General features: G+C 46.4%; 1 protein-coding gene across 4 annotated transcripts in view; it reads right to left on the reverse strand.

Annotated features, from left to right (window-relative positions):
* Positions 1-450: 450 nt before the first annotated feature.
* Positions 451-26794, reverse strand: part of LOC147642126 (uncharacterized) — a 27000-nt gene continuing 656 nt past the window's right edge. Inside the window, exons 1-8 of one of the 4 annotated variants that reach the window (XR_015266709.1) lie at positions 26658-26794; positions 3478-3585; positions 3195-3357; positions 2185-2971; positions 1954-2081; positions 1675-1850; positions 1182-1260; positions 451-952 (exon numbers count right to left, since the gene is read on the reverse strand). The exon at positions 26658-26794 is cut by the window's right edge and continues 656 nt beyond it. Coding sequence is in view for 3 of the 4 variants with exons in the window: in XM_086803162.1 (XP_086659288.1) it covers positions 887-952; positions 1182-1260; positions 1923-2081; positions 2185-2971; positions 3195-3357; positions 3478-3585; positions 26658-26794 (1499 nt within the window). In the remaining variant the exon portion in view is untranslated. Of the gene's footprint in view, positions 953-1181; positions 1261-1557; positions 1851-1922; positions 2082-2184; positions 2972-3194; positions 3358-3477; positions 3586-26657 lie in introns of those variants that run through there. The other 3 variants (XM_086803162.1, XM_086803177.1, XM_086803170.1) reach the window with 3 other exon arrangements.

A 26794-nucleotide genomic window follows, 5' to 3' on the forward strand; every position in this document is an offset into this window, starting at 1 on the left:
ATTTATATGTATGGCATCCAGGAGCAAAGGTCAACTAGATGCAAGCCCCTAAACGGGAGATCCTTGGTTCAAGTTCCATGCACATGGGTGCCATGAAGGAATACACCAGGCTCCTATTTGAGATATCCCAGGTTGAAGTCCCATTTCAAGGGCCTCAATGCTAGCAAATGGATCATCTGTGGTCTGCTTACTTGGCAATTCCATTAAGACTCTCTCTCTCTCTCTCTCTCTCCACAGAAAAACAATACATAGCCAACTCAACAATTCATTGCGCCAATGGGCCAATTTCTACTTTTACAACTGAAGAAAGTGATTGGTGAGATGGTAGTGGAAAGCAACAGAAGAAAGCAGCCACGCTTGGTGTATCAAGTCTCACTGAAAATCACACCACCGCCCAGTATCAGTATCCACCCAATTGAGAAGTTATTGCCAAAAGATGTGCATCATGAATTTGAAGCCAAATTGGCTGATGACTAATAGATAAGAAATGAAAGTACATGATCATAACAACATATCATCCATTTGCTCGACATGGCAAAAGCTTCTTTTGAAGGTAGATTTCAAGAATCCATTCCCAACTGCTTTCAATCTTCGAGCAAGGACATCATTTGTTCATGGGTTTTGTACAGAGTCACAAAAGCAGATATACCCAAGGGCGCAACTTACCCCACTCATATTAGTTCGACTGTACAAATTAATACTACTCTAATGTCCTCTTGTCATCCCAGACTTTGAGTGTGTTTTTTTTAATGCAGAGATTGGGTACTAAAATTGGTAGATTTGAACTCCATACCCCGACTTTAGGGGGCAAGGGAGCTACTGATCAGGGCCTGCTGGCTAGTTTGAATGAATGTTGATAAAAATTTTGAAGCAGTAATATGTCACATCATGCCAAGAGTGGAGTGTATTCACTTGGCCCACCTTTCTTTGAGTGCCAGCTATAGTAGTGTGCCTGCCATACATAAGATTGACATGAAAGAATCTAACTATTATGCACACTGTTTTTGGAACTGCCAAGCCAAGGCTCAGCCATGTGGCAGCTCATGGTGCTCCCCCGCTGAAGCGTTAGGGGGAGCAGCAAGGCGCAGGTCACTAACTAGTTACTATTAAGCTTACGTCACCAATAAGAAAATCAAGACAAAAAGTAATTAGTTTATAAATGATCGGGAATAACTATTTACCTGGATAAAGATGCTAAAGTCAAGAAAGATTGTCCCCAAACTTCCAATGAGCCAGGGAGCCTTTCCAATCAAACTATCCCTGACAAGTTTAAAATTCATCAAAATCGAGACCAGCCAGACAACATGGACAATTACTACTTTTTGAGAACATGCTAACAGAAGAAAGCATACTCTTTTGGTTTATTTTTATTATGTGAGTGATTATATTAGAGCTCTCTTGATTATTTTGTGCCGCACATCTTTCAAATGTTTAATCAAAGAAACGTTTGATTCAATGCAGCTTATGTACATGTGTAGGGAAAGTACATAGCGCATGTACATATTGTATAGGGAAAGTACATGCATGTCATAATTTTAACTAGCGAGGAGCTCAAACTTTCACAAACTACTTATATATAAACAACTTCTGAGTAAGGTTATTACAGTGACTATTATTTCTTTTTCTTTTTCTTTTTTTCAACTGGCCTTTGGCCCAAGATCCTCCCATAGTTACCAAATTTCACCATCCGTAGACAGCCACCCATAGGCGCTTATTTATCCACCCGTAGGCAATGCCGCCGAGGAAGCACCAAGGGGGGTTTTGAACCCAAGACCTCTTGGTCCTGGGCAAACACTTTCACCACTTGAGCTATCACCTCATTGACAGTGACTCTATTATTTAATAACCACCTGAAAAGAAAAATATTATGGCCTGTGACCACCAATTTGTTTCGAAAAGAAAAGTAAAATTTCTGTGCATACCATGAAGGAGCTCGCATGATTATTGATGTACCATAGGTTAAGTTCGCCAAGACGGCACAAGTCACCATTCCAAGGGAAAGGCCTTCTGCTGACCTTCTCTGTTTGTTCTTTACGAGCTGTGACAATCTAGAACCCAGGTAGAGTGTGGACGAGCCCCACCTGCATCCCACACTTCAAACGTGAAAACTCGGTTCTAAAAGAAGGGGTTATTGATGTTCTAAGACTAATCAAGTCTATAATCAACTGATCCCAACACACTTACCCTAAAAGTATCCCGAATGTCCTGGTCCATGAGAAGGAAGATTTACTTAAAGACAAAAGCTGACCACCTATAGAAGCTGCTCCAGGCTGGCCAATGTCTATGAAAGTGGGGTTTTCGGTGACCACACGTGCCGCATCAGGAAGAGCCAAAAGAGCCCGTCTGCCTAAAATGGATCTCAATTTAGGACCACTCACATCAGTGACGCTGGGAAAAACATTCAGTTTTGTGGTAGAGACCAGCCCAAAAAGGCATGTTACACCAAACAAAGCTTTGTATCGAGGTTTTCTCAAGGGAGCCAGAACATTATCCAAACCTCTTCCGGAAAAGCTGGGCTGCCTGCCACCGTATCCTTCCTTGTGCTTCCTTTTGTACAATGAATTAAGGCTTGTAACTGTTTCATGCCCATACTCCAAACCATACTCTAGCACCAACCTTCTTAATCGGTGTCTGTGTTCATACATCCATCTATTTTGCTGCTTCAAATCCGAAGGGAAGTGAGCCTGCTGTGAAACGCCATCAGACAACTGTCCCAGTTGACCTCCTGATTTGTTCACAGTTGCATCCTCTAAAATAGCCACGAAAGGACGGGCACTTGGTGGTGTGTACTCATTCAGATCATTGGCTTTCCCTACCAGATTGTTAGATACAACTACTGACATCAGGTGTCTGCCCTCATTGCAGAAGCCAGGGTCAGGCAGCTGCTGAATTTTGCTAAGGGCAAAACGGCTTGTAACAATATGATGGTTTATACAATTATACTGTCTCTGGTCAGCTACGGACGTTCTTTCTGCATAAAACCCACAACACTTGGTCACCATACAAGCCAAAATAATCACAGTAAGTAACGGCCATTACCAATTGTGTTCCAGTAGTTGAAACACAAAAACCAATTGATGATGGATTTAAAGCGCACACATGATAAGACATTCTTAAGCGAACATATCACCATGATAGACAAGTTTTAAATCAACAGATGCTCCATGATTGAAATGTGTGCAAAGATATAATACCTTGACAGGTGTTGGCATGTGCACTTTGCTCCAAAAGTTTCTCGAGAGCCAAATTTCTGCTGCTATGCACTTCAGGATATCCAAAGCCCTTGTGCATTGATTCATCAGAATCGGGATAGTCCACATCCAATGCATTTCTATTCCAAACTTGGTAGTACACATACTGATCATAAAATATTAAGCTTAGTCACACGTCGTTCAGCAAAGTGAACCCATAAACACAACCTCGAAGCACCCAAAAATACATGATAGCTAGCAATTTCAGACAAGGAATCCTATCTACCTGAATGATAATAATAATATCTGAAAAAATGAAATACCCCGCTGTAATTGTTTGTGTGGCAAGTTGATCCCCTGTGAGCACACAACCTAGGAAATTGAAAGAGTCACCCTGCAAAACCAAAAATACCATCACGAAATTAGATTTAAGAAAGGTCTTTAATGCAAGCTCATTAGTGCCTCATATTTCTAGAATGCCAAAATGCCCTAATTGATAACGAAAAGGTTTTAAACAGAAAAGACATTTAAGGGCCAGTTAGCTGCTCTTTTTCCCAAAGCAAGTGGAGCTTTTGATGAGCAGGACCAAAATGATAAGATTTTCTAATTCCAGGGAGTTCTTCAACAATGGAGCATTTGACTCAAAGCAAGAAAAAGCTGAAATATGATCTGAAACGGTCATCATTGGTCTGAACACTAACATCTAACAGCATTGTTGGCACTGAGATCTGGGAGATCAACATTTTGATTACATTCTGTACAGAGGAAACACTTCCATTGCACTAGTGGTCTTACAGTTGGCATCAGATCCTTATGGTGCTTTTGCTAGAATTGCGAGAAAATGCTCCAAAGGGGAAATAGGGTACCAACCTGGCAACCGAGGTAGTGGTCTGGATTGCCCTTCGGGATCCACTGGAAAGCCTCAACTGGTCACCAAGTCGAGGTGGGTGCTGAGCCTACCCAAAAACCACACGACTTGTGCCAGTTGATCTGTGCTCCAGATGCACAACAGAAAATCTCCATCGCCTCGCGAATCTCTGGAGATTCCCAACATCTCCAGCAAGGTAGGTTGTTGTGTCGATTGCAAACTCTGAGTCCAGCAGCTCCTCCTACGTGCGGAGGGGAAGGTGGTCTCCTCGGCGGAGAGAAAACTACTCATGGCCTCGGCGACAAATAGAAAGAGGTACAGTGCCAAAGGACAGTCTTGTCGAACCGAGCGAGAAAGGGGGAATCTATCGCCTCGGGCTCCTTGAATGAGAACCTTGCTGTGAGATGCTGAATAAAGTCCTAAGACTCCACAAATCCACTCCATGGGGAATCCCATCTGGCTCATAGTGTCCTCCAAAAAGCTCCAATCCACCCTGTTATAAGCTTTCTCAAAGTCTAGGAGTAGCACAATGAGGTCGTGCTGCCGCATCCTGGCTGAAGCTGTCGCCTCCCAAAAGCTAAAGATGTTGTCCAGAATGCTCCGATCCTGAACGAAACCAGTCTGAGTGTCGTTGTCATGTGCATCACAGATGCCATGGACATTTCTAGGGCTAAATCCAGAAGAGGCAGCCAGATAAAGAGCAGAACCAGACAGAGCCAGGGACTGAAGCACATGAACCCAGACTAGGTATGTCGGCTGCAAGGAAAAGAGGATGTCGGCTGACGTCAGCAGGAATGGCAGCAGCAGGCGCATCAATGACAAGGACAAGCAATCGGCTGAATTAAAGGGGTTTTAATGAATATGTAACTGGCCGACCAGCAGTCGGCCAATTCATCATTTATCCCAAGGCCTATAAAAGGGCCCCCTTGCTCAATGTCTTAGGCATTCCACCCACTAGGGGTGTGAGTCAATAGGAGGTCCCATAGGGGACAGATTTTAGGGTTTATTACCTTTTTATGAAGGCAGCCCATGGCTGTACAGTTATGTACCTTTTTGTACCATAGTATATACTGAAATTCCAGCACTTCTCTCTCTCTCTCTCTACTCTCTCTCTACCTGCGTTTTTGCATCAGATGGTGCGTTTTTGCATCAAAAGGTTTCCAAGAGTGTTTAGGGCTGAAAGAAGACTACCCAGAGCTTCCGCGCGTTACATTGGTATCAGAGCATCAGGCTCAGCCAAGCTAAACACTGATTCAGTCCCATATGATGGTGTACAGGTCCAAGGTACAGGAAAGTACACGGATTCGAAGCCCAAGGCGAGAACACAGATCGGGAAGAACTCCCAAGAGGTTTGTTGGTGGTGTTCCACAGTGCCAGATGGGGATGGCAGTTTCGTGAGCCAGATGGGTTCTAAGGGAACGGTCCCAAGGGAGGTTGATCCTCCAAGGGTGATGTGAGAGTGCCAGACTCAGTTCCAGGAACGAAGACCAAGACGGTGTTCAGAGCCAGGGCAGGAAAGGATTGTGGACTAGAGGAAGACCAGATGCATAGATCTTCATCAGAGACAGAGTGGTTTGGAGAACAGATCGGATTTTCAGAGAAAAAGGTTTGCCAGGGATGGAAGGTGACAGAGGGACTTCGGGACAGGATTGGGATGATGACAGTCATCCAAGAGCAGGTTGGATTCCCGTCATCAAGTTTAGCAGAGGGGGATGTCATGTGCATCACAGATGCCATGGACATTTCTAGGGCTAAATCCAGAAGAGGCAGCCAGATAAAGAGCAGAACCAGACAGAGCCAGGGACTGAAGCACATGAACCCAGACTAGGTCTGTCGGCTGCAAGGAAAAGAGGATGTCGGCTGACGTCAGCAGGAATGGCAGCAGCAGGCGCATCAATGACAAGGACAAGCAATCGGCTGAATTAAAGGGGTTTTAATGAATATGTAACTGGCCGACCAGCAATCGGCCAGTTCATCATTTATCCCAAGGCCTATAAAAGGGCCCCCTTGCTCAATGTCTTAGGCATTCCACCCACTAGGGGTGTGAGTCAATAGGAGGTCCCATAGGGGACAGATTTTAGGGTTTATTACCTTTTTATGAAGGCAGCCCATGGCTGTACAGTTATGTACCTTTTTGTACCATAGTATATACTGAAATTCCAGCACTTCTCTCTCTCTCTCTCTCTACTCTCTCTCTACCTGCGTTTTTGCATCAGATGGTGCGTTTTTGCATCAGATGGTTTCCAAGAGTGTTTAGGGCTGAAAGAAGACTACCCAGAGCTTCCGCGCGTTACAGTCGTGGATCAAATCTAGGAGAGAAGGCTGAAGTCGCCTGCTGATGGCCTTGGCCAAAATCTTATAGGCCATCCCTAGAAGGGTAATGGGTCTCCCCTGCTAGATCTCCAATCTATCACTACCCTCCTTGGGAATCAAACGTACAAGCCCTCTGTGAGCGTCTCAAGCATGGCACCTATGAGCATAATCTCATCGAAGCCGGTGCGAAAGCCACCTTCCATGAGGTCCCAATAGCGAAAAAAGAAAGAAACAAGAAGCCCATCCGCCCCCGGGCATTTGCCCCTGGGTAATGCCTTCATCGTCTCCGCCAGCTCCTCTGAAGTGAAAGGGGTCAATAAGAAAGACCGAAGGGAGGGGGGAACCACCTCTCTCGTGTGCCTCCAGACTCTCTCGCGCGCATCCATCACCTGGGGGGATAATGGAGCACCAGTGAGAAGAGATCGAAAGAAATCCGTGGTGATGGCTCTCACATGCGGGGGATTAGAAACAATAGCTCCATCTTGGCCACGCAGCCTGCGAATACGTCTCTCCTCCTGTGTGGGCCAGCTATCTCAAAGAAGTCTCCAGTAACTCTGTCACCGGCTTGAGTCTAGAATGAAGCCCTGGCATGGTATCTATATTCCACCCTCCTCTCCTCAATGGACCGAATCTCCGTACAGGCGGCAACGATCTGACTCTCAATCCACAGGCTATCTAGGAAACTCTCCTGAAGACGCTGTAAAGAGGCTAAGCCCCTCCTCAGACTCCTCTCCTGCTCTCGAAATCCCTCCAATCTACTCTGGGCTGCCTCTTGTAAGAAAATATTGATCTCCCCAAGGTCATCATCCAAAGTGCACGCTACAGAGCGTAAGGAAAAGTCCAGTCCTGCCCATATCTGCTCAATCTAGGGGTCCTGAATGAGGCTGTCTGGAATCCTAGAGATCGCATGTCTATCGTGCCTCCATGGGCCCTCTAGGGACAGAATAACTGGGGCATGATCTGAAAAGTAGTGCCTCCCAGAATACCAACCATGCCTCCACGGCTGCAAGCCCACTCGTCAACATAAAACCTGTTTAGTCGAGAGAGGTTGGGGCCAGTGCTCCACCTATCCGATCGAGAGAAGCTAAGACTCTTGGGGCTACGCCCAAACTCTGGAAGATGCCAAGGGTCCTGTCCCTAAGAATCAGTATCATCTCCTTCTATGCAGAGTACTCCGCTCCTGAGACTCTGGTCGTGCCACCTCCAAATCTGTCCTCTGCTCCCTCTATCATGTTGAAGTCACCGCCCATGCACCAAAATCAGCCTAGGGCAAGGCCTGTTGGACAGTGCTCCAAATGATAGCTCTACCTGCAGCTGCATTCGGGACATAAATGTTGAGGAAGCCAACGCTATCCTCTCCAATCAGAATGGTAACCCACTGAGCACGTCCTGGAACTATGACTCTTGATCCTGTCACAAACGGCAAAAGCTGCTCATTGACAGAGAGACGCACTCCTCACTGCGTCCCTGTTGGGTAGGAGGGAAGCTAGCCTGCACACACACACACACACACAACCTCAAGCACAGAGAAACAGGAGTGTGCTGGAAAAGATGTACTCAATAATGATATGAAATGAAAGTACAAGTGAGTACTAAAAGGCCTAGGGCTAAGCGCCCAACACACATAAGTGTGTTCACACAGGGAAAAAACCTATGTCCAGTCTCACAGGGAAAAAGTGCCCGTGAGTAAGTTGCGTTCACACCTCAACTAGCCAAGAGTGGACATGACCAACAAACCCCCCTCAAGTGAACGGTGTGAACAGGTAGCAACAGGGTGATAAAGCTGTGAATGCTGCCCTGCACTATGCTCCAAGAGTGAACTGCAGTGCCAATGGAAAAAACAAGCACTATATGACGGGAAAAAGGAGAATCCCCAATGTCATAGCGCTAATGCTAGAGCACAGTAGTACATAAATGCATCACTAGAAATGCATGGAAAAGATCATGTGGACATCAATTGCATCAAATCAAGAGGCATCGCCCTAAAGGCAAGTACCAAATGCCAAGCTGAACTGCATGTAATCCACATCAATGCTCTGTAACTGCACCAATGATAAGCATAAGAAGAGGTAGCAATTATACGCATGTGTAAAGGCAACACGATCCAAAAGTCGTGCCTCTGAGACATGCAATGTAAGCTGCAAGAGGGAAACTCATCAATGGAGTATCCGATGAGGAAAAATCAGCAATGGTAGGGCTGATAAAAGTAAAAATTCAGCAATGGGAAAAGCTGAAAATGAGGGCTCAAGGCGGGCATCAGCCAATGCTATGAGAGGATGGTTAAACTCTCAGCGATGCCATGATCGGTGGCATGTATGGCAAGTGTAAAGATGCATAATCCCACAATGAATAATATACATGTGACATGTCAAAACCGTGAGAGCAAGCCAACACTAGCCAAGTGTGTAAAAGCTGCTCCCAGTAAACATCACATGTGAGAAAGTGACAATGTCAACACTGTAGAAACAATCCCGCTGCAAGGGAAAACAGTATAAAAGGCATCTCCAGTAGACATCACATAAGAGAAAGCGTCTAGCATAGACAAGCATAACAGTCAACAAGCATAAGTGACCATGAGGCATCACCAACTGCATGTGGGCAAGTAAAATCCCCCCCCTGAAATGCATCTGCCAGACAATGCATACCAAGGAGTACAGACTATAGAGCATAGTCATTAAAAGCAACGGCATCAAAAGACATCTCTGCAGGCAATGAAGATGTAAGGGTCAAGGCTGACACGTGTAGCCAAATTGGCCTGATCTGCACCTGTGGAAGAAGATGCTAGCTTCTTCTTTTTTCCACTCTCAATACGCTCCCTGCATTCCTCTATGGTGTGCCTTGTTTTCCTGCAATAGTTACAACGCTTTTTCTTTTCAGGCTTGTCCTCTGTCTTGGGAGGATCCGATGGGCTAGGTTTAGGCCCAGATCTATTCCCACGAAAGGGAGCAGCCATTGTTGACTCAGCAGACATCATGTTGTTCATGTTGGAACGAGATTGCTCTTCACTGAGCAAGAGAGTCACAAGGTTGTCAAAAGTGACCGCATTAGGTGCATTGCCAGCCAACAACCGCAAAGTGGTGCCAAAAGTCTAATAAGAGTCAGGCAAATTACGCAAAACTATCTGAACAAGATAGCCATCTGTCAAGACCTCATCAATGTTAATGAGCTACTCTCGTAGGTCTTTCACATGCGTAAGGTACTGATTGATAGAGTCACCTTCAAGCATGCGGTCAGTCTCAAGCTTGCCCCAAAGGGAAGCTACACGAGCCTCATTGCGACCTAAATACAACGCCGCCAAGGTATCCCAAGCACCCTTTGCAGTGGTGCAGGAATGAATGTGCAGAATGATATGCCTGCGGCACGAGAAAGCAATCAATGCATGGGCCTAAGCATCCCTAGCATCCCAAGTACGCTGCTGCTAAGTAGGAGGAAGACGAGGAGGTGGACCTGCAAGAGAATGAGCGGGAATCACTTCACCTTCCACTGGAGCATATGCAAGAGGACGCTCCTCAGTGCCATCCACATACAGCCATACATTCTTGGCAACCAAAACATGACGCATCATATAAGCCCACATAGGATAGTTATCCCCATTGAGCTTGTCCTCTTGAGATAGCATTCCAAAGAGGTCATTATTACTGTTGGCCATGATAACACAGCAAATCTGTCACAAGTCACCACGAGTAGGCAATGCCCAATAAAACTGTAAGAATGCGGGAGATAAATAGCAGGATAATCAATGGACTGAAGGGGAACTCCACCCACAAGAAATACATATGCATGTCCCAAATCTATAAGTGTACTGCACGATGATGCAAATCTATCAAAGTGTCCACAATGGCATACATATACTGCAGCAAACCACAAATGTATACATGTGTCGTGAAAAACACGATCAACTGACACCTGTAAAAGCTACAAGTGCTCAAATCCTGGCAAATCAAAGGTAAATTGGTCGAATGCTCCAAAAATGGGCTCAATGTAGAAAAGCCCTAATTTTTAGGTAGCCAACTAGACCAAATCTGAACCGGATCTGCACCTATAAATCTGCTAATGCGATTGTCACCTGTACCAAAAGCTGTAATGCCCCAAAAAATTGGGAGAAATGCTCCAATGCCAAGCAAATGTGCCTGTAATACCCAAAAAATTGGGAGAAATGCCCCAATGCCAAGCAAATGTGCCTGTAATACCCAAAAATGCCTGCAAATAGTGCCAATTTTTGTAAAATTGAAGTTGCTTTGGGCAGATCTGAGATGCAGGTACTATACAGTTGGACCAGCAAGTTGCTTTGGGCAGATCTGAGGTAGTACAAGACGCAGGTACAGTCGTACGGCGACGTAGGTACAGTCACAGGCGACGGCGGCAAAGGCGATATAGGGGCGATGGGGGGCGTACGATGCAGGCAACGTAGGGCACATCTGAAGATGACGACGGCTGCCAACGTAGATCTGATGGGCGACTCAGATCTGAGCGGCGGCGGCGGTGACACACTCAGAGGGCGGTGCAGATCTGAGCGGCGGCAGCAACGTACACAAAGGCGGCGTGACTGAGGGCAACAAATGAGGCGGTTGAGGGTAGCGACGGCGGTGGGCAACTGAGGGCAGCGGCAAGGCGGATGCAAAGGACAGTAGGGGAAACCCTAACCCTAATGCAGTAAAACCCTAATGCAAGATGTGTGCAATAGGCTGAAGCTCAAGCTCTGAAGGGCAGCAAGGGGCAAACCCTAACCCTAACCCTAACCCTAACCATAACCCTAACCAAGCTCTGATACCAATGTTGGGTAAGAGAGAAGCTAGCCTGCACACACACACACACACACACACACAACCTCAAGCACAGAGAAACGTGAGAGTGCTGGAAAAGGTGTACTCAATAATGATATGAAATGAAAGTACAAGTGAGTACTAAAAGGCCTAGGGCTAAGTGGCCAACACACATAAGTGTGTTCACACAGAGAAAAAACCTGTGTCCACAGGGAAAAAGTGCCCGTGAGTAAGCTGGGTTCACACCTGAACTAGCCGGGAGTGGACATGACCAACAGTCCCTGAAGGGCCAGAGGATGGAAACCAAAAAGTATGACTCCTGCTCGGTAGAATCTTCCCGCAGCGGCGGGTACGCCCCTCAGTAAGATGGTGCTCCTAGAGGAAAAGAATGTCGATAGGTCCCCCCACCATAGCTCGCTGGCTAATGGGGCCATATAAAATGGCCCCAGGGCTCCCCACACTTTGTATTGGGTATTTCGGGTTTTCTCGTGTATATAGTAGAGTTACACGCCTCTCTGTTGTACATTGATTTGTCTCATAGGTCGAGTTCGGCCTCCAGTAGACGTTAATATAGCTTTCTTTCTTTCTCCCTCTCTATTGCTGTGTTTTTCTGCAGTGCACTTGCTCTTGTGTTTTCAGATTTTGTCTTCATCTCCGCTGCATATTCTAACATGGTATCAGAGCTCTAGGCTCTTGATAAACCTTGGGAACTGTGTGAGCAAGAGGGGGGGTGTTTTGTTGCTGATTGGTGGACTGTTCTGGACCGTTCGGGAAGAGGAGAAGCAACAAGAAGGTGGGCTGATTTGCTGGACAGCCACTTGCAGGTTTAAGAAGTTCTTTTTTCCCACCCACCCACCCTTTTCAGTTACACTCTCGCAATGGCAGATCTACCTGAGATGGCTGAGAAGCATGTGAAGATCCCGACACTCCCCACGTTCCCAGTGGGCCGTCAGTTGGACGGGAACAACTACGGCATATGGAAGGTAATGATGGAATCTGTTTTGGAGTCTTACGACCTTGCTGATTTCATTGTTGTTGGGGTTCCACGGCCGGAGTTAGGGGAGTTACCCTCGATTCGGAAGGAACACGAGGCACAAGGCACAGTTGTGGGATCGTGTCAACGCCAGGGTCCGTTCTTTCATTTTCCTCAACTGCACACCTCAGGTAATCAATCATATCAAGCATATGACATGGGCCAGAGGTATATGGCAGCATTTGGCTTCTCTCTATAACAGGATATCGCCCATGAAGAGGATTTCCTTGGAACTACAGATACGGGTGATGAATCCTGCAAAGTCATCGACGATGCGGAAGCACATCAACAAGCTGCAAGCTCTTCAGCAGGAAGTTCTTCAGGCTGGGAAGGAGATATCATCTCAGGATATGGCCATCACGTTGCTGTCGCATTTGCCCTCTCAGTACTCAACATTCTACTCTTCTTTGATTACCAGTGTGGTGGCAGGCTCAACACCATCACATGGGAGGAGCTTGTGCCCATGGTCTTGGACCAAGAGGAAAGATTCATGAACACTCCACATGGCGGAGGTTCAGAGGCCTTAACTGGCCAATGGTCGAAAGGCCGGAATAATAACAAGGGCAAAGGGAAGGCTTCATCGAGAAGTCTTCTGAGAAGAAGCCTGACGCACACCAAGAGAAACTGAAGGCCGAGAGGACCTATAATGATTGTGGCGAGAAAGGCCACTATTGGAGGCAGTGTCCCAAGCGGAGCACCGAGAAGGGTGCAGAATCCTCAACAGCAACCGTGAAGACTCCAGCTTTTGTGCACTTGGAGGTGATGGACACTGATGTTTCATTTTCTTCAGGCAGGGAGAAGGTTGGAGGACTCTCCGCTACGGATACTCGGGAGTGGATTCTAGACAATGGTGCTTCCAAGCACATGACTTTTTCCCGTTCGGCTTTACAGGATCTCTCCAGGTATTTTGGTCACATTCTTACTGGGGATACATCCACTATCCCAGTTCACAGTGAGGGCAGGTTGGAGATAGTTCCCGATGGGGAAGCATTCCTCCTAGGTGTTGTATGTTCCATTGACTTTTTCCCGTTCGGCTTTACAGGATCTCTGCAGGTATTTTGGTCACATTCTTACTGGGGATACATCCACTATCCCAGTTCACAGTGAGGACAGGTTGGAGATAGTTCCCGATGGCAGAGGGGGGAAGCATTCCTCCTAGGTGTTGTATGTTCCATCACTTGGTTTTCATCTGTTATCAGTGTATCAGGTTTGCAAGACAGGCGTACGGGTGGAGTTTGATGAGCATTTTGTTGCTTTCCGAGACAGGGCAACAGGCCACGTAGTTTGGGAAGGCGGAGTGGAGAATGGAGTTTACAAACTTCAGCACTCACTCTCCCAAGTCCTTAGTTCTGTGATGAGTGGCAGTCTGGTAATGGCCACTTAAGTGTGGATACGCTGCAAGTGCAGGCTTTGACCAGATAGTGGATGGCTTGCCAGTTGATGGCAGCAATTGGCAAGAACTTTCCAGTACAGATGTTGGTAGTTCTTGTGTTCGTCAGTCAGAGGAAACTTTACAGGTAACTTATGCTTTGATGTCTCGTAGCATTCAGGACAAAGAAACTCCTGTAGATAAGGAAGTTCTTTCCACGGGGACCTATTGGAAGGCCAAGCAAGTAACAGTTGATTACTTACAGGTGAAGGTGGATGTTGCACATTCTCCAAGCTTTGTGGTTCCGGATTCAGAGGGGGTTGGTTACAAGTTTCAGAAGGCCTTGAGTGATCTTCAACAGGTTTCCAGGACTTGGCATCCCACCGTAATAGGTGTTGATCCTTGTGAGTAGTATGATGCCTCCTTGACTCAGAAGCAGAATGGTTCATTGATTTGGTTGGTGCATACCAGATTGGACGAGAGCTTCCTAATGAGGGTGTTGAGCTCATTTGTGCAAAGGACTCTTTGGGAGGCAAGATTGTGTATCTTGTGGTTTCTGCAACATGCAAAGGATCTTGGACTCTTTTACACAAAAGGGGGATTGATGGATGGAGTCAGACTCCACGGATGGAGTGACTCAGATTGGGGAGGAGAGCCAGACACGAGGACTTTGACATCAGGCTATAGTTTTTCCCTTGGCACAAGAGCAATTTTATGGAGCAGTACGAGGCAACCATCTATTGCCTTGTCGTCGTCGACAGAGGTAGAGTACCGGGCTGCTTGTGGTGCTACTTACGAGGTGGTAAGGTTGCAGACGTTACTTGGCAGGATTGGGTTTCCACTGGAGGGACCCATGGTCATCCAGAGGCATTTTGTTCGTGAAAAGATTATTGCTGATGACATCTTGCTAGAGTTCTGTTCGATGGAGGACAGTGCGGTGGACCTCTTCACGAAGTCTCTATCTCAGGCTTTGCTCTGGCGGCACTCCAGCTCCCTGGGGTTGGTTTCACATCCAGGAGCTGAGAGGGGGTGTTAGCAGTCATCTCCTGTCTGTATATTTACACCAAGGCCTCTATTATGGGTGTGCCCGCCTGGACTAGGTGTTCTCATTTTTTCCACTCTCCATATTTTTTCCCTATTTTTACCAGGTGTGGGAGGCTGTTCTGTGGCTCCTGGCTGATCCAGACACTAGCCGACTTCTGGTCTGAGTGTTCTGTATGCTGGCCGACCGCCCCTGCTGCTCCACGTCTCCATCTGTGTGCTGGCCGACTGGAGATATGAGCAAGTCGTGAGCTTTTTGCTGCTGTCGGCTGCTTTTTGGGCTGGTCGACTGGCTAATGGGGCCATATAAAATAGCCCCATGGCCCCCCACACTTTGCATTGGGTATTCCGGGTTTTCTCTTGTGTAGATAGTAGAGTTACACGCCTCTCTCTCTCCCTCTCTATTGCTGTGTTTTTCTGTAGTGCAATTTTCAGATTTTGTCTTCATCTCCGCTGCATATTCTGACAGAGGGACCCTCTCCGTGATTGGAGGGGGCCCGCAGTCTACGGGCGGATGCTATGATAAGTGCTTGAAACGGTTCTCTGATAGAACTGAATCCTCCTGCATAATGCCAGCCTAGCGCGCAAGGCGGCGATGCTCAGCTCCAGTGCTCGTCCGATGACCGGGGCGGGGGCCAACCATCCGCCACTCTCCGGCTGATGGGTCATCCATGGTCAGAACCTAGTGCTCCACGGCCTAGGAACCTGCTCCTCCCTCGGCCCCCTGGTGAGGATCTGAGCGGGAAGTAGGAGGGGGAACCATCGGGGGCGGTCTCCTAGTCTGATGCCAAGGGCAAGCTCTGGCCAGATGACCCATCTGCCTGCAAATGAAACATTGGCCTGGAAGGCCGGAATACTCCACTCTCTATAAAATGGGATCGCCCTGAAGGCTAGAAATCGATATCGTGCGAAGCACAGAATCCGGCGAGGCAACACAGATGTGGAGAGATGGAATCCCAGTTGCTCGTGCGAGGGCTGAGGCAGCGGTAGGAAGAGAAAGAGGCACAAATACGTGTGTTATGCATGCAATAGGCTCAAGCTCGAGTAAGAAGGGCAAACCCTAGCTCTAATACCAATGTTGGGTAGGAGGGTAGCTAGCCTGCACACACACACATACACAAGCTCAAGCATAGAGAAAACGTGAGTGTTGGAAAAAATGTACTCGATAATGATAATGAAAGTACAATACATGAGTACTAAAATACTCTAGGGCAAAGTGCCCACACACAAAAGTGTGTTCCCACAGGGAAAAACCCCTGTCCAATCAGGGTAAAAAGTGCCAAGGGATAGAGAGGGTTCACACCATAAACGGCCGGGCGGGCCAACATACATGTCTCCACATGCGGGGATTCTTTGATACAAAGTTCACTTGTTTGGCTCTCCACCAAATCCCCGGTACGTATAAGGTAGTTGAGAGCTATCTCACGAGGATTCACACCCAATTCCCTAGCCATAGAGTCCATAGTATGTGCAATCATAGACTTGGCCTTTGTGGCCTCAATAAGCTTTTGAACCTCCGGTTCTCATGGAGCATCTTCAGCTCTTCCTTCTTGGCATTCAACTGCCCCTTTAGACGTTCCATCTCGGCCTTCAACACAATTGGGTCATCTTCATGCATCCCCTTTGGCTTTGAGAGTGTTGTCCCACATGTGTTTGCTCTTCCACATAACCTATATGCATATGCCCATTACCCAAGGCATCCGAAGCATGTGTACCACTTAGCTAGCCATGGAATCTAGGCCCTTGTCCACTCTGTGCATGGCTGTCCATGGTGTATGATGGCTGTTCACACGAAGCCCAATTACCAAATGACCGTTTCCAGGGAAACAACCGTACTCTAATACCACGGTAACTACACCAACTAGGTGTGAACGTCCTTGGGCACCATCTCATGAACAATACGCGCATCAACATATTTTAATCTGTGTACAAGATTCCAAGGACTTGCCAGCCAGATAATCCAATGCAAATGCAAATATGAAGATAAGTTGCCCAAACAAGAGTGTGTCCGAGTAGATTGTTGATGCTGGACTTGTCTTCGAAAGAGTCAAAATAGCCAAGCCACCAAGCTCATACACCTGGAGGGGAGTGGGCACGAAACTGCCATTCCGAAACCATGCACGAACAAGCCCTCTCGTACTAGAGCCGACGCTCGACTCGTCTTCGAAAGAGTCAAGATAGCCACCAATCTCATGCACCTAGAGGGGAGCGAGCATGAAACTATCATTCCGAAACCATGCACGAACAAGTGCTCTCGTACTAGAGCTTGGCTCACACCCTCGCAAAGACCGTGGCTCAAGCCTCCCTGGTGTGCAAGTACACAAACAAGTACATGCACACGAACCGGTACATGTACACGAACAAATACTAGTACGCGGTTTCCAATAGCAGGTACGCAAACAAGTACACGCAGAGCTGGTTCTTCATAGCACCTGGTGCAGCAAGCACTACCGTAAGCCCGGCAAGTACAGTAGGTTTTTCAGTAAGTACAACCAGTACAGTGGATTGTGCAGTAGGTACAATAGGGTTGCTATCTAGCAAGTACTGCATATACAGTGGACTGTACACAGGTACAGTAGGTTTCCAGCAAGTCCAACAGTTGGATACAGTAGATGTAGTCGGGTGCATCAGGTACAGCACCAGTACAGTCCAGCAGTCGAGTAAACAGTATTGCAGCACGTACAACAATAGGTACAGAAGGTGCAGCTGTACGGCAGCAACGGGAGCTCAGGACATGTCAATTTGCAAGATTGTTTTTGCCAGAAGATATGCGCCTTTGCAAAAACGTAAGAGAGAGAGAGAAAGAAAGAAAGAAAGAAAGCTGTATTAACGTCTACTAGAGGCCGAACTCGACCTATGAGACAAATCAATGTACAACTGTCGATGTCTTCTGGATGTCCAGAAAAAAAAAGGACACAATGAACATGAAATAAAGTATGAAAGTACTGAGCTAGTGGGGGGGTGTGATGGATGGAGCACTACTGCTAGAGGCTCAGTATGCAACCTATATGCGTAGGGTATACAAGAATGCAATGCAGATCTATCTAGCTCCAACTAGTACCATAATGGGGGTGTAATACGTGATACATAGGCGATGGCAAGGCAAAAATACCTCGGAGCATGATCTCCAGGTGTGAGTGTAAGTGAGCTAGCTGCTCCTAGATATGGTGCTGATGTTGAGCATGTATCTCTGTGATCTCCCTCTAATGTAGTCTAGGAGTCTAGTAGCCTGGTGCTCTCGGTCTCCGTCTGGCTCGGAGGTCCGCCACGCGCTGAAGTGTAACCCCCTCCTGTGTCAGGGTAGGCACTGGGATAGATCTCTGGAAGAAATCAGTGAGCTAGAGCTGTAGCCCACCTCTCCCTGTGGTATGAGTCCATATCAATGTCACTGTGGCGCTGTGTCTCTCACAAGAACTGGCCAAATCTGTGCTGGTTTGCGGACTCCATGATCTAGCGGAGTGAGGGATGTCCACTGAAGATGGTGGTGTATCTCTCTCTAATGACACTATATGCTCTCCATCTGCATACATAATGTTCCTCACCCTCAACCTCCTCCTGGCATAGTCTGCATATCCTCTCTGCTTTGGGGATCCGTGCTGCCCTACCTGCCTCAATCTCAAGCTGGTGTGATGACACTCTGAGCTGGCCAATCGCCACTTGGGCACTATGAGGCATGTACACATCCATGTATCCAGGTCTCTGTATGAATCCATCCGCTGAGATACGTATAAACTGATGTCTGTAGTATAGCATCTTTGGCGGTAGAGGCTGACTGGGTGTAATCCAAGTCTCTTGAGTGTATCGCTGTCGTAAATCCTGCCGAAGGACTCTGTTCCTCTCACTGTGAGAGAGCTGGATGTGTGGTGCATGTATATCATACTGGAAAGGTGGCAGGTGATCTATGTCGAGACCATGCTAAGTGAGCCACTCTATCATCTGTGAATACCAAGATCTCCCATCTCCACTCTCTGTGAGTTGCCTGGACGCCTCAAAAGCTCTATGTGAGAGTCGATCTGATGGCATATCTCTAATCCTCTGTATGAAGCAGATCGTCTGGAAGAGGGCCTCTACTAGCATAGGAGGTGCAGCAAACTCCGTCCGGACAATGTCATGTGGGATGGAGGGTTTGCTGCGGATCATCCGTGAGAGCATAAGAATTTGAGGCCTCTCTATCTAAGACCATGTGGAGGTGGCAAACCTAGGTGCCCATACTGCTGCAGCATACATCAAAGCAGGGGTGACTAGTGTGTCAAACAACCACCCCTTCGTGCGGGGCTCCTGGAAGTGTGCCTGGTGACACTCTCTCTCTAGCATGGCCAGAGCTGCATACCCCCGTGTGAGTCTATCCCTAGCTGCCTGCGCCATAGTAAATCTTCCTGGAGTAGTCGTAAATGTAATCCCCAGGTACACACGAGTCTACCACCTCTACCTGTCCTCCTGCTAGTGTGAAGATGGCCTGGTCGAACCGGCCCTGAGGTGTGGAAAATCATGGCCTTGGTTTTCCCAAGGTTCACTGTAAGCCCCCTCTGTGTGCAGAAGTCATCGAGTGCATGGAGATGGTGTTGTAGTCCCAAGGTTCACTGTAAGCCCCCTCTGTGTGTGCAGAAGTCATCGAGTGCATCCACGACTCAGAGACCAAAATAATATCATCTGCATATAGCATAATGTGGATTGTGGTACCTGAGATGTCTACCCCGTCCCCACCACCGTGACCAATGAAGTCAGTTGTAACTCGCGGCGGTGCCCGGGGGACTAGGGCCTTTGACACACTTGTTGATACCATCAATGCATATTTAAACACTTAAACATGGCCACAGCCTTAACACATATCCATCATCACTTTGCATAAAACATAAAAGCTGGACAAAACATCCACAAATGCTGAAAATGGAGCTTGCACGTGTGACACCACATAGAGGCCAGAATGGGCCAACCCACCCCCCCCCCCCCCCCCCTTGGAGTATTTTATTACCCAAGGAGAATAATACAATGTACAAGCTTTGAGGGCCTTACTCTCCTCACGGGAGATGCCGGATTATCCATATACAAATGCCATAACACAGCCCAACACGAGGCAACCAAGCCGGAACATAGGCTGTAGAAATGCCGAGCCAACAACATAATCCATATACCTCCGTGTGGGTACTGATTCTTCCCCAAAAAAACCACGGGCCTTCATGCAATAGAGCTGGTACAGCAAGTACGACTCTCCATTCAGCCGGGACAACAGGTACAATGGCTGGTATAGCCGGTACAATGGCAATACAATCTGGTACAGTCGATACGATGGCTGGTACAACAGGTACATCAAGTATAAATGCTGGTACATGTACAGTGACTAGTACAGTAGGTACAGTGGCTGGTACAGCAAGTACAACAAGTACAAGGACTGGTACAATCTTTACAATGGTTGGTACAGCAGGTACAAAGACTAGTACAACAAGTACAATGGCTAGAAATCATAATAAATGATTAAATACCCTTGCCTTCAATATTTCTTCGCGATGAAAGCCTCCAAAACAATCTCCAACAGCCGGTATTCTTCATGGGCAGCCTTCAAGAGAGAGAGAAAGAGAGTAGCCATCATTAGGGCAGCCTGTAACGGTGGTAGAGGCTAGCGTGCAGCAAGAGAGCCTCTCTTAATGAAGAGAGAGGGCTCCAATTTATAGATTTGGGCCTCCCATGAGCTAAAATGGCAAGAGAAGGCTACAATGACAAGTGGAGAGCCACACAATAGCTGAAGTGACAAGTGTGAGGCCACTTGTCTCACTTTGATCCACTTTCTAACAAGTGTCAGGCCACTTGTCTCACTTTGGTCCACTTTCTTGCCACATGTCCCAATCTAAGAGATGGGTCCTTCCATAATCTTTACCTCTAAAAATATCCCAACTAGTAGACATTCTGTCATAGGCACTTTGCCAACTCTTGGTATCTACTCAATTCCAGATGTATTGACGCGAACAGAATTTCCATCGAAGTTGGGCCAAAAATAGCAACTCTTCTAAATTTTAGGAGTGTGGTCCTCTGTATTCTAGGATAATCCTCCATTCCCAAAGCTTGTACTTTGCAAATATTTAGACATCGTGGAGTCCACCAGACTCCTTTCATACTGGGAAATGTCCAGGCTAGTGACATCCTCCCCATCTTCTTAAAAGTTGTCCGCAACTTTAAGCTTCAAGCCATATATTCAAGATATAATCATGTCCCATCAAGTGGGAGAGACGAGACAGTCTCAAAAATCAGCCATATATTCAAGATATAATCATGTCCCATCAAGTGGGAGAGACGAGACTGTCTCAAAAATCCAATATAACTGAAGAATCCATGTCCCAAAGAAATGGGTGAGACTAAATAAGTCTCCATAATACCAATATCAAAATCATGTCCCAAAATAAATGGGCGAGAATTCGATGGATATGCTAGACACAGGCACAAGAGCCAATTGTGTCTCAATCACCAATATCAATGAGATAATCATATGCCAATGAAAATCACCAACTAGGTGCTAAGACACTTAAATAAGTGCCATGCACAAGAAACTAGTGCCTCACACAGAAACATGTGCTATGCACACAAACTGGTGCCATTCAAGAGCACAAACCATGGTGACAGAAAAGCTGGTTCTCCATAGTTCTAGCAATCCTTCTCCCAATCCCAACAGTTCCCATGTTCTCCCATACAATCCCAACTACTCTGATCAACAAGCATGGTGTGGAAACAATGAAACACTCACTCCACAATCGCAACACAAATCCACGTGTATAGTGGAGTGTTCATTGAATTGCCCTCTCACAATCCCAACATGAATCCACATGCGTGGTGAGATAAACAATGAATCTCTTGGCCTCTGTATGGGGAGATAGTGATTCTAATATGGCTTTTAAAAATAAATAAATCCATGTCCCAAATAAATGGGCGAGACAAAACAATCCCATAAGTCCAGATATCATAATCCATGTCCCAAGTAAATGGGCGAGACAAAATAAGTCTCCTGCCAATAAGGCATCGGTCCACATGACCCTTGGCATAGATATAAGTTTCGTGCCAACCAGGCGTCATGTCCACTTTACCACTTGCACTCCGTGTTGGTACTCTGAACACACACCTTGGATGAGAGATGGGCTCAAGTAACAAGATAAAACAATCACTCACAGGCATAGATAACCTGGTGTTCCACAAGCATTTCTGCTACACATAGTTTTTAGGCATTTCGGCCACCAACTCACACTACCCTCTCAAGTGCCCATGTTCCCTTCCATATGCTCTCTATTGTTCCACCCACACATGGTAGAAACAATCTTCAAGAGAGCACGTAGGACAAGAGAACACTACACACGGCATGTTGTGCTCGACACTACCCTCTGAAGTGCCCATGTTCCCTTCCATCTGCTCTCTATTGTTCCACCCACACATGGTAGAAACAATCTTCAAGAGAGCACGTAGGACAAGAGAACAATACACAGGGTATGTGAACAATGAGTTTCAAAAGTCCAATGCATCCCAAATAAAGGAAGCCAAAAAGAATAATAGATATAATCCATCCCAATAACGGGAGCCATAAACAATGTTTCCCTGAAACCATCTCAAGGCAAACAATAAAACCTTTCTCCTTGCATAGCTATACAAGGGTTAGTGAACATTAAAAATACTTCATAGTAAATAGCAAAAGCAACAACTTTGCAAACTCAAAGTATACTTAGCTTTTTCTTTGCCAGGTTGGTCATGAAGCCAAAAGAAATATCTCCTCACCATCTCCTTAAGATATCTCGAGATATATCTCCATATAGCATGCCTGTAAGCTTGATAATATAATCCACAATATCCATATGGAAAGAGTGCTAAACGTGTGCACATAAAGCCAACTCCACACTTCCAAGATAAAATTTTGTGAATTCATAAATCCTTAGACCAAGCTGTCTATTGCTCATGCTCTTGCTTCATAGGCTCTGAAGTGGCTGGCCATGCTTAATAGCAATGATGGTAAGTGTGGTCCCCACTTGAGATCTTTTCTCTTCCTTATTGATAGAAGGAAGCCTCCGCTTCCAAGAAAGCCTATGCTCTGATACCAATGTAGCTCGCGGCGATGCCCGGGGGACTAGGGCCTTTGACACACTTATTGATACCATCAATGCATATTAAAACACTTAAACATGGCCACAGCCTTAACACATATCCATCATCACTTTGCATAAAACATAAAAGCTCGACAAAACATCCACAAATGCTGAAAATGGAGCTTTCACGTGTGACACCACATAGAGGCCGGAATGGGCCGACCCCCCTCCTTGGAGTATTTTATTACCCAAGGAGAATAATATCATGTACAAGCTTTGAGAGCCTTACTCTCCCCACGAGAGATGCCGGATTATCCATATACAAATGTCATTACACAGCCCAACACGAGGCAACCAACCCGGAACATAGGCTGTAGAAATGCCGAGCCAACAACATAATCCATATACCTCCGTGTGGGTACTGATTCTTTCCCAAAAAACCACGTGTCTTCATGCAATAGAGCTGGTACAGCAAGTACAACTCTCCATTCAACCGGTACAACAGATACAATGGCTGGTACAGTCGACACAGTTGCTGGTACAGTAGGTACGGTGGCTGGTACAGCAAGTACAAATGCTGGTGCAACATGTACAGTGACTAGTACAACATGTACAGCGGCTGGTACAGCAAGTACAGAAGGTAGTACAGCCGGTACAACAAATACAAGTACAAGGACTGGTACAACCTTTACAATGGTTGGTACAGCAGGTACAAAGACTAGTACAACAAGTACAATGGCTAGAAATCATAATAAATGATTAAATACCCTTGCCTTCAGTATTTCTTCACGAAGGAAGCCTCCAAAACAGTCCCCAACAGCCGGTATTCTTCATGGGCAGCCTTCAAGAGAGAGAGAAAGAGAGTAGCCATCATTAGGGCAGCCTGTAACGGTGGTAGAGGCTAGTGTACAGCAAGAGAGCCTCTCTTAATGAAGAGAGAGGGCTCCAATTTATAGATTTGGGCCTCCCATGTTTTAAAATGGCAAGAGAAGGCTACAATGACAAGTGGAGAGCCACACAATAGCTGAAGTGACAAGTGTGAGGCCACTTGTCTCACTTTGATCCACTTTCTAACAAGTGTCAGGCCACTTATCTCACTTTGGTCCACTTTCTTGCCACATGTCCCAATTTAAGAGATGGGTCCTTCCATAATCTTTACCTCTAAAAATATCCCAACTAGTAGACATTCTGTCATAGGCACTTTACCAACTCTTGGTATCTACTCAATTCCAGATGTAATGACACGAACAGAATTTCCATCGGAGTCGGGCCAAAAATAGCAACTCTCCTAAATTTTAGGAGTGTGGTCCTTTGTATTCTAGGATAATCCCCCATTCCCAAAGCTTGTACTTTGCAAATATTTAGACATCCTGGAGTCCACCAGTCTCCTTTCATACTGGGAAATGTCTAGGCTAGTGACATCAGCCACCTCATCGATGTATAGCCCAAATAGTGTAGGAGAGAGTGGGCATCCTTGCTTCACACCTATGGTGCTAGCAATAACATCAGATAGCCCCCCGGGGCATCGTATGCGTCCGAGGACCTGCTCATATAAAGCATAGATGCCCCAAACCATCTCTGATGGGATCCCCAATGACTGTAGGCGCTGGAAGAGTCTCTCTCGTGGCACCGTGTCAAATGCTTTGCGGAAATCCACAAAGCAGTAATATAATCTCTTCTCCCGCGCCCTAGCCTGGTCAATCAGACATCTCAGAGTGAATATATGGTCAATAGTGGAGAAAGCTCGTCGGAATCCAGCCTGCCCTGGTGCTCGCAATCCCTCCTTCTCTGCATATGAGCTCAACTCTGCCTCGAGCACTGCGCCATAAAGTTTGAGAGAGAGAGAGAGAGGGAGTCAATTGAGGTTGGCAACCCCTATGTGCCATGTGGCAAGGCCCACCTCAAACAAAGGTGGGCACCTCCTTTTAGTGCCCACTGAATAAAGAGAGTTCACATGATACAAAAGGGTGCCCAAAGGTTCGGCTGCCCATACAGCCCAACTTTAATGAATGTGAATAGTGAAGGTTATAAAACCTTTAGAAAAATAAGCAAGGGTTTAAATGAATACTTACCACCTGTTCACATGCCACAAACCATGTCAAAATACAAGGCACGGCACTCGCACAGTTCACAGGTAGGCGTCCCTTGCCCATGAACTGGACACGTCATAGCATGCAGTCACACAAAATCAGTTTCAAGCAAGCAGAGATGCGTGCACACAAAATATGCAATGGATACATCTCCCGTTCCTGGAACCTTTAGATAGCAAGTCTTCCCAAGCACGGAACTGGCTCAATGGGAAGCCTGAAACTGGGATCCCTCAGAGTGGGTTCCACATCCTAGCCACACTACAAGTGACACTCGCCTCCCGCAAGTGACACGAGTGCTGGCCTCAGTATGGGTGACATGAAGCTCCCTAGCCTCCCATACCTTGGCACGAAATAGGAAAGATAACTTGGGCGGCCAAATGGTGCCAATTGGCATCTAACAGCACTAGCACTGTAAACCCTGAGATCTAGGAGATCAACCTTTCAACAGTATTTATTTTCATTGTACAAAATGCTAGTAGTAGAATAGGAAACTTGTGAATGCTTGTGCGTTGAAGTCTTCAGTCTTCCACTGTTCATTATATCGCTGCTCACACTTGCATTGCACTAGCAGTAGAATAGGAAACTTGTGAATGCTTGTGTGTTTGAAGTCTTTAGTCTTCCACTTTCTGTTCACACTTGCATTGCACTGGTAGCCTTACAGTAAATTTCTGGCATGTACAAAATGCCCCAAACAATGAATGAAAGACTTCTAGTCAATGAAGTTACGTGCCCTTGCCCATGTTGGGGTGAGGCAGGGGTTTGAATCATAAGAAGGATCAGAAAGCTTAATCGATATGAGGGTGAGGCTAGGAAAATGTAGTAGCCTGTAAGGCTGATATGGGCAGTGAAGAACTTCACAGGAGGACCATGAACATGGTTAAGGGTTATGAATGATAATGTAGCAGTTTTGGCAGAGAAATCATGGCCAAGATTAGAAATTTGAAAGCTCTTACTTAACAAAGCAACCATGTTTAAGAGTCACCCATACTGCAAACATTACGCAGATATTGGGCTACTCCCAAAGACAAGAAAAGAAGAATACTGTATTCACAGTAAAGGTTTACCAATGTGAAAAACCTAGAGTCACTCATCCATTACGCAGATCTTGAGCTATTCCCAAAGACAAGAAAAGAAGAATACTATATTCATGTTTAAGGGTTACCAATGTGAAAAACCTAGCATGATTGAAAGACTTAGCCCCAAGCCATAGGTAAGGATCCAAGAAGAGAAAGCATCAAACATGATTAAGAGGCTATCCACACGCTCCAGTAAACAAGGCCTTGGGTCCAGTTAACTAGGACATCTGATGTTCCCTACCCCTAGGTCACTGTAGCAAACATATATTTCCAGGAAAGATTTGTAACTTTACCTCCAGAGCGTATAGTTGCACCATCACCGCCTGTAAAGCTAGTGTAAAAGGGCCACCTGCTTCCCTTCTACAGTCCCTTTGTCCAATGTTGGAACCAAGCAGTGTGCTTCTGTACTTCTCAGGGAAGACACAGATTTTGGGGTGGGTAGTTCTTCAACTATGGTAGTAACTGAGTCCCCCTGGAGAACTGCTTGTGGAAAAAACCTCTAAAAATTGAGCTGTAGACAAGACCTTTCATGATTAAGAGACTTATTGGGCAGGCAACCATGGGAAGAGAGCATCAAACGCATTAAAACTTTAACATCGGTAAGGGTTACAAATGACGATTAGAGGACTGGAGTTACCAAAGCCATTGGGCAAGGAGCCATGGGGAGAGGGCATCAAAACATGACTAACATGGGGAGAAGGGGTAATCAAACATGATTTCAAACACATAAACAAGGGTTGCATATTTTAACCCTAGTATAGACTTAATGCAAGCCACTGGGCGGGGGGGGGTATCCAACATGATTTAAAACATATAAACAAGGGTTAAATATGTAGCACAGCATGATTTGAAGACTTACTGCAAGCCATTGGGCGAGGAACCATGGGGAGAGGGCATCCGCGCTCTTCCGTAAAAAGTTGCTGATGAACTGAGGGAGCTGGGCAATGAGCCAGAAAAAGACCGAAGAGAGCCCTATACAGAAGGCAAGAGTTTCCC

Source organism: Cibotium barometz, chromosome 1, assembly GCF_041138505.1.
Source record: "Cibotium barometz isolate CiBa-2024 chromosome 1, ASM4113850v1, whole genome shotgun sequence".
NCBI classification, from domain to species: Eukaryota; Viridiplantae; Streptophyta; class Polypodiopsida; order Cyatheales; family Cibotiaceae; genus Cibotium; species Cibotium barometz.